A 9,222-nucleotide genomic window follows, 5' to 3' on the forward strand; every position below is an offset into this window, starting at 1 on the left:
CTAAAAGCCTATTAATAATTTCACATGTACCACCCACTTTACCCCCAATCGTTAGAATTTTTGGACTTCAATTGGAGGAGTTGTGCAACTTTATTAGTAGCCATAGCGCACAACTACTAGAGCATTTGTGCATAAGTATTGGTCATTTTTGAGGTGGTTGTAGTGCATGGTTATTGGGGCATCTTTAAGTAGGTATCAAGCAACACTTTGAAATGACCACTTTTTGACCCTTGCGCACATAACGTATCCCACAACGTGCATCAATAATAGCTATAAGCAATTAAGTCGTATACAAGGACAACAAAAAAAATAATCAAAATCTGATGTATGGTTTAGGATTTGTGGTTGCGCAAAGTTAGTTATAACGGCTATTGGTACGCTACCCCTAATCTTTGTTTAGACGTTTTTGGTTTCATCTCGCAGTCCTCCTTTAATAGATTCCTATTTTTTATTCTAACTCAATTTTAATCAATAAAAAAATATTGATGACAATAGAACTTCTCAACACTTAAATAAAAATAAATAAATAAATAAATAAACTAACTAAAATCTAATTTCTCACCTACTTATAGAGCGAAATATATACTGAATAATTTTATTTAGATCAAACATATGATAATACAGTGGTAATCTACATTGTAGAAGGAAATTATAAAAATAGATCCATTTTGGATTTCATTGTTGTTCACTTAACTAATCTACATTGGGATTACTGACTTTCAATTTATTCCATAATTCTTCATCCTCCTCTGCAATACTGGATATACTTATTCCTGTGCTTATAAACTCACACTCTTTCAGACTTTTCAGGAGCCCTAATCCAGATGGAACTTTCTTCAGATTGGGACATTGAAATACCTTTAGTACCTCTAAACGTGGCATCGCCCCATCCTCGAATTCTGTTAACACCTCTAACACTGGAAAGTTCAAAATTATGAAAACATGCAGTTGAGGGAATCCCCTGCGCTTCCCAAACCCTTTTGGCAATGCATTGCACCTGGAATTACATTCCAACTCCAAATTTATCAAATTGGGCATCAGTTCTAGTGCTGGATATTCGGTACAGTGGCAATTGCATAACTTCAATTGCATCAGATTTGAGAAGCCACATATCCAATTCCGCACTGCAAAGCTATCTAGCAAAAGGAATTCAAGATTCTTCATAGCTAACATTTGCTCTGATAGAGGTGGAAGATTGGATACATCAACATGACCATCACTAGCATTGCATATTTTCAGATTACGCAGCTTCACTAACATAGCAAAGATCCCGCCTTTTTCCATAGTTTTCAATTCAGCCTGGTGATGAACTACTATTGACACTTCACGGAGATTGAACAAATAGACATAATCTTCCAGCTGGAAGAACTCTTTCTCCTCAGTAGATTGTTTACAGTTGTTGATATCTGATCTGAGTACCTGTAAAGACACAAGATTTGCTATTCCCTTAGGCATGCTATTTACCCCGCTTATGTCCAGATGTTCCAGACAGTTAAGTTCGCCAATCCATTGAGGCAACTGTTCTAGTTTCTGGCAATTAGAAATGTCTAGGAAGCGGAGACTCTTATTACTTCTAATACATTTTGGTACCTGGGTAATTCGGGTCCCCCTTAAATTCAAAACTTTGAGGAGTTTCAAATTTTCAACACAGGTGGGCAATGATGAGATGTTAGTTTCACTCAAGTCAAGAATCCGTAGTACTCTCACATCACTAAGCAACATTGCAGGAATATGTTGAATCCCTCTATCTTGTGAGAATGATAGAGTGCGAAGACATGATGCAGAGTATCCCCTGTTTCTTGCCATTACTTCTACATCATCATCACCAATGCTTATCTTGCGCAATAAAATTCTGCGGTACCTGCTGCTTGTTTGCATGCTTGTTCCTCTGTACAAAGTTGCATCCACACTAAATGCACATTTACTTTCCTTTGATATACTAATAGCCAAATCAAGAAACAAATCATTCAATTTGAACCTTTTATTTACTTGATCATAAAGGTTGCCTGTTCTCTCAACCAGACATAGATTGTGAAGATGGTATATATAACCCAGCCCAATGTCTAGCTGGTCCTCCCCTTGAGGAACGTATCCCTCTGCTGCCCACAAGTTTATGAGATAATGGGGGTCTATTTCTTCATTTTCAGGAAAGAAAGAAAGAAATGCAAAACAGGGTTTGAGATGAGCAGGGAGAGAATCATAACTTAACTTGAGAGACTGCATAATTGGATCCTTGGAATAAGATGGTGCTCTTAGCTGCCCCAATTCGGATTCCCACACTGTTAAAGATCCCTTGCCTGCCAGAGATGCTGCCACTGTTTTCACAGCCAAGGGCAATCTCCCACATTCCCCTTCAATTTGTCTTGCAATCCCTTCAAGTTGCTCCGGAGGTTGGTTTTTGTGGCTCTCAGGGAAGGCAAAACCACAAAACAGGGTCCAGCTCTCTTCCTCTGACAAAGTGTGCACCTCATAGACATGGGCATTCATGTTTCTGCACACAAGTCTGCTTCTTGTGGAGATGAGAATTTTGCACTGGCTATTTTTCCCTCTTGGAATGCCAAGTGAAGATATCAAGTTATCTTCCTCAGTTGCCCTCCACACATCATCCAGCACAATGAGAGCTCTTGTGCTTGCTAAACGCTCATGAATTATCTCTGTTGCCTGTATGTCACTTACCCCTTTAACAACCTCATTCAACTTTATTTTTGAGGCCAAATCAGCCTGCAACTGTCTAAGGGAGTAAGTTTGAGAAATATCAAGCCATATTGACTTCTCAAACTTGTCCTTTACTCTATTGAAAACATTTTGCAGTATAAAAGTCTTCCCAACCCCGCCCATTCCAACTAGGGCAATGACAGGGGCAGCAGGGTTGTCCAGCAGGCGGAGGATTTCTTTAACCTTGGGCTCAATACCCACTGGTTTTGAATCTCTCTCCATTAGATTTGTCCTCTTCCACTTTACATTCCCAGATGTACTTGTGGAGGGTTGGTCTGAATGAATCAGATCATGAAAAAGCTTCAGCTCTGCTGCAGCTTCCATTATGGACCTCAATCTATCTTTCACACCCTTAATCCTATGTGCCATTTTAAAACGAAAGCCTAATTGGGGATAATTGAAAGCACAGAGACAAGACAAGTGGGGGATTTCATAGTTAGTACCTTTAGATTCAACAGCACATTCGTCTAGTATGTCCTCTGCATCCAAAGCAAGCTCTTCAACATCCAGCAGCCAGCTTTTGGCATTCGCATTTTGTGCACTTTGGATATCTATTTCTCTGAGATAGCTTCTTAAATTTCTGAGCTTATCTTTCAGCCATTCAAGCTCCTTTCTGAAGTTAAGAGCAATTGAAGCCTGGTTATATTTACCAAACTTTCCAACAACAACATTACCCAAACCATGTTCCATATTTGATCTTTGAAACTAGAGAAACTGAAGCTTAGTACTGAGTTATTGACAAGTTTAAACAAATACAACTGAGTAAACTGCAATGAATGTGAGTATAGCAGAGAGAGAAGTAAATTTATAAGAGTGCAGATAGAACTTGTTAGGAAGGATTCCCAGACTTCTGAGGGCCAAAGTTATTCTAATAACTTGTAGATTAAGTATTATGTTCTTCTTTTTGATTGAAACTATTAAAAGTAGTTGAATAATTCTCTATTCCATCATCTGGTTTAAGAGTTATTCCCTCACCTTTAACTTCCCAAGTTTCAATGTTATGGCTCGGCAGAACACAATCTGTCATCTCAATCGATTTGTTTGAGTGCGTTTTTCTTTTGTCAAACTCAAGGAATGAATGAATTCTTATACGTTTCTTCTTCATACAACCTTCACATATTCTTTTCTTCCTGTGAAATATATTAAAGTTATTCTTATGCTTTTACTTCTCCATGGACACCATCAATTCGGTATATTTAAATTGTCACTTGTGACTTACAATCCACAATAATCTGTGCTAATCTTCTTTAATTATTATTATTTTCTATAAGAATTTTTATTATTTTTATTTTATTATCTAATTTATTTTTTTTTCAAATATTTTTTATGTTTGTTACAAGGTTATTAGTTGAATACAATAGTTGAGGATGATGGTATGTTGTTTAATTGTACTTTTTAGCAATGCTCAAAATTCTAGAAGGTGCAATAAATAATAGATGAGATTGAGACCCCGCACAAAATAACATTAGTGAAATGGATACCCTTCAATTCTCAACTCATCAATAATTTTATTTAGTATCATAAAAATTAGAAATGACCCAAAAATTCAAACATAAATGAGACATTATTAACTCCCTCCAACTAAACAATACGTGGGACTTAATCACAAAATTAATTAAATTTGTGTAGTAGGGTGTTGCATCAAAGGACATATTATAATTCATTTAAGACCATACAAACATCAACCTAGAAAACCAAGTTATCAACCAACTTATAACATATGAAACATATTCACTCCACAACTCACAAATGGTTTAGTGGCTTATCTTCTAGTGCTTTCATGTAACCAAGGGCTAAAAACTATGAAGCCGACATAAGCACTCCATTAATAGTCCAAATAGTGGGGTGTTTGTCCATGTGACAAAGATGTTCAAAGGAACCATCCAATATGAACATCTTCTCACTACACATGACCATAAGGTAAAATAATAAAACCAGCAAACAAGAGGATCACACATATTGTCAAACAAGAGCTCCAAGTTACCAAAACATAACCAACTCCATGCATATCCATAATCATGAGCTTTCAATGCCCAACATGGATCACATTAACAATATATATGGTTTCCAGTCTCACAACAAAGGTATCACATAGAACATTCACTACAAACTCACAAACCTTCAACAACCTTGTTGTCTAGGTTTTGTCTGTGTCTGGGTTTCGTATCCTTGTTGTCTTTTTGTGCCCGGTTGGGCTTTTGTTGTCTCTTTGGTTGTTGTTTCTAATGCTTTTCCATGCAGTCCGTTTTGGTTTGGATGTTAATCTATGATTCTATTCCTCTTAGAATCATTTTGTAAAGGGTTTTAAGGTCCCTTCAAAACCTGTATCACATAGAACATTCACTACAAACCCACACTAGTATCTTGCATGAAGGCATGTTGGTCCTTATTGATGCCCATTTCCATGCTCTTCCTCCCCCTAATGTTTATATCCACATTGCTTCTGAGAATGAAGATACTAGTGCGGGTGAGTATGACAATGAAGATACTAGTGCGGGTGAATCTGATAAGTGGTGTTGGTGCGGATTCTAGAAGGTTATCAGGATGTTGATGGTTATCATGTTTGTGTTCCAATTGATCGTGGTATTTCATTTGGCTTATGGTGACCTATTTTGGGTCCGGTGTTATTCTGTTAGGTTATGGACCGGTTTATGTAACGTGTTGGTTGATGCTCCGGATGCGTCACCGGTTGGATTTATTGTTTGGTTTATGTTGTTTCGGTCTTAGGGAAACTTGGTTTATCATTGGTTTGCAGGATTATGTAACGGATCTATTGTATTATCTTTTAGGTGGCCAACCTAATTGTTTAGATCCCGGGTTGGTATAAATATGATGTAAGATCTTTTTGTAGATCGCGGGATTAAGGTTATGGGATTATCTATGTGCAAATAAAGTTGTAATCATATGCATAGGTTTTGGTCGATCATAAGGTGATTGAATTGGGTTTGTCAAAGAGGTTTAAGACCTCTGGTATTGATATTAACTAGAATTTTACTTAGGCATAGGAGATGTTATTCTTGCAGTTCAATCATCTTTTCGGATTGTAGTCTGAATTTATTTTATAGTCATTGAGGCTCAGTTTGTGATGAGCAGTGCGCTCTAGGTTGTTGGTCTTCTTGCATGTGTAGGCCCCTCTTATTGTAATCACATACTTGTTGCAAAAGTATTATCTAACTATGGGTAAGCTTCCCACTGTGGTTTTTCCCTTTACCAGGTTTTCCACATACAAATCATGGTGTTATGTGTTATGGATGGTTGGTAATTATTCTGTGATTTATGTTTATGCTTAATTGTTATACCTGCTATTCCGGTATTTGGTTTGTGCATTCTGGTAAAAGGTTTTGTGTGCTTAAAGTTGTATAATTTGTTGACAACTGATTCACCACCCCCCCCCCCCTCTCAGTTGTCCACCGGTTATCCTAACAATTCGTATCAGAGCCTGATCCTCTCTGCAAAAGCTTAACCGCTTGAGGAAGATCCTATGGCAACTAATAGTTCAACTGCATTTGTTTTCCAGAGAAAAACTCCTAAGCTTGATTTGACAAATTACAGGGTATGGAAGATCCGGATGGAAACTCGTTTGAGATGTATTGGGAAAGAGATTTGGGAGGTCACGGAGAAAGGCTATACTCCTCATAATCCGGCATCTAGCAATCCTCCTCCGGCAACCTTGGATAAGGACATTGAGAATGATTGTAGAGCTAGAGAAGCACTCTTAAGTGCACTTTCTGATCAGAAAATTATGGGATTAATTGACCAATCATCTATGAAGGTTGTATGGGATAAGTTGGAGACTTTGAATAAAGGTAACCCTACTGTTAAAATTGTTAAACTTGATGGTTACTGGGTAAGGTATGAGAATCTAAAGATGGAAGAAGATGAAAGGAATACTGCTTTTATGGAAAGTGTTAATGAAATTATTATGGGAATTCAGTGTTGTGGTGGATCTTTGAGCGAAGATGAGATTATTTCTAAAGTATTGAGAGATTTGCCACCAGCTTACAAGATGAAGGCTGTTGCAATTAATGAGTTGAGAACAATGTCTAACACTTTTGTTAATAGGAATACTTTGGTTGGAAAATTATCTGCTTTTGAGCTTGAAGAATTTGGTCCTCAAGGAGCTACAAAGATTGAATTTGCTTTCCACACATCTACATCATCAACCGGCAAGAGTGATTGGAAAGCTTTATATGCAAAGGAACTGGAGGAAATGAAGAAAGAAGATGGTGAGTTTGAAAAACTTGAAGCCCTATTTGCTAGAAGAGTACCTAAAGGTCCGGTAGGAAGTAAGTATGGAGAAAAATCACCTTTTAAATGTTTGCATGTAATAAGATAGGTCATTTTGCATCTAGATGCCCTGAAAGGAATTCAAGATTTAAAGAGGAAGCTAGAATATCTTTTAGGCCTAAATCGTGTTACTATGCGGATGAGGAAGGTGTGACTGATTCTGATGATGAACTGGCACAAGATTCAGCTAGTGGATCTTGCAGTGGAAATGAATGGGTATTTTTGGCTATCAAGGAAGATGCTCTGACACCTGTTGTTCAAAATGAGGAAAAGGCCCTTGCTTCTAAAATTGAATACAAGGATGAATGGGTGATAGACAGTGGATATTCACATCATATGACTAGAGATAAAAGGATTTTTTTAATCTTTGCAAGAATTTGATTGTGGACTGGTTAGATTTGGAAATGACAAAGCATGTATGATCAAAGGAAGAGGAACTATATCATTGGATGGTAAGCATAACACTGATCATTTTTATTGTGTTGAAGGTTTAAGGCATAATCTTTTGAGTGTAGGACAGTTGGTGGATAATTGATTTTAATTACAGTTCAAAGATGGAAAATACAAAATCATTAACATATCTGGATTGGAGATTGCAACCGGTACATAGACTAAAGGTAACATCTTTCATTTGAACTCTAGTGAAAAGACATGTTTGATTGCACAAGTTGATGAGAGCTGGTTATGGCATAAGAGGTCATGTCATGTGAATTTTGATTGCATTGTAAAGATTAGTTCAACTAAGGTTGTTAGAGATATACCTAAGATTGTGAAGCCCTATAATCTGGTATGTAAGGAATGTCAAATGGGAAAGCAAGTCAGAACTTCTTTTAAGAGTATACAAGACAAATCGAATGATGTTCTTAATCTTATTCATACTGATTTGTGTGGTCTTGCTAGAATAAAGAGTTTTCGGGGTGATAGATATTTCATGCTAATCATTGATGACTATTCTAGAATGATGTGGGTTACTTTTCTAAGGGAGAAATCTGAAGCTTTTGAAAATTTTAAGATTTTTAAGGCTAAAGTTAAGACAAAGATAGGGTTGAAGATTAAATGCTTAAAGTTAGATCAGGGTGGTGAATTCACATCGGATGAATTTAACAGTTATTGTGAGAAGCATGGGATAAGGAAATAGTTGTCTGCACCCCAGACACCTCAGCAGAATGGTGTTGTGGAAAGAAGGAACATAACTATCTTGGATGCAGCCAGAACTATGATGATGGAAGCTAATTTACCTCATATCTATTGGAGAGACATTGTGAGTATGATGGTATACGCATTTAACAAAGTTCATATCAAAGGAGACATCGGTAAGACACCTTATGAGTTATCGTTTGGTCATACACCTATAGTTAAATATTTCAGAATCTTTTGGTAGTAAATGCTATATCAAAAGAGATGATTCCATTGGAAAGTTTGATCCTAGATGTGATGAAGGGATATTTCTTGGTTATTCTAATGAAAGTAAAGCATATAGATGTTATAACAAAAGATTGGAGAGAATTATGGAAAGTGTTAATGTCAAGGTAGATGAGTTGTACAAAGGTCAAACCAGAACTTCTAAGAGAGAACCGGAAGTGGAGATTATCATAACTTAACCGGTAGCGCCTGTACCAGAACAAAATGTTGAACTAGTTACCTCGATAGTATCAGAAAATTCAACAGTAACTGAAGATCAGAGCAGAGGAACAGAAAGTCAGAAGACTCCTAGGTATGTAAGGTTAAATCATTCAGAAGATCAGATCATTAGAGACAAGAACAAAGGAGTAATGACAAGAAGAAGGTTAGCAACTGATGATGTATGTTTAATTTCTCAAGTTGAACTGGCATCAGTTATTGAAGCTTGTAAAGATGAATGTTGGATGAGAGCTATGGAAGAGGAATTAGATAGAATTGAAAAGAACAACACATGGACTTTAGTTCTCTAACCAAAAAATAAGAATGTTATTGGAACTAAATGGGTATTTAGGAATAAATTGAATGAGAATGGACAAGTTGTGAGGAATAAGGCTAGATTGGTATGTAAAGTATATTCTCAGAAGGAAGGAATTGATAATGATGAGACTTTTGCTCTGGTAGCTAGGATTGAAGCTGTGAGATTATTTCTTGCTTATGTTGCCCACAAGAAATACAAGGTTTATCAAACGGATGTTAAGTGTGCATTTTTTAATGGAAATCTTGAAGAGGAAGTTTAGATTGAGCAACCTGATGTATTTT

The 9,222-nt window shown here is 36.8% G+C and overlaps 1 protein-coding gene across 1 annotated transcript; it reads right to left on the reverse strand.

The window, feature by feature from the left end:
• Positions 1-693: 693 nt before the first annotated feature.
• On the reverse strand, positions 694-3,405 carry LOC131032051 (disease resistance RPP13-like protein 4). The gene has a single exon (XM_057962960.2). The coding sequence runs from the start codon at positions 3,403-3,405 to the stop codon at positions 694-696; it is 2,712 nt and encodes a 903-aa protein (XP_057818943.1).
• Between the last annotated feature and the right edge of the window lie 5,817 nt (positions 3,406-9,222).

This window comes from Cryptomeria japonica, chromosome 4 (genome assembly GCF_030272615.1).
Source record: "Cryptomeria japonica chromosome 4, Sugi_1.0, whole genome shotgun sequence".
In the NCBI taxonomy this organism is placed as follows: domain Eukaryota; kingdom Viridiplantae; phylum Streptophyta; class Pinopsida; order Cupressales; family Cupressaceae; genus Cryptomeria; species Cryptomeria japonica.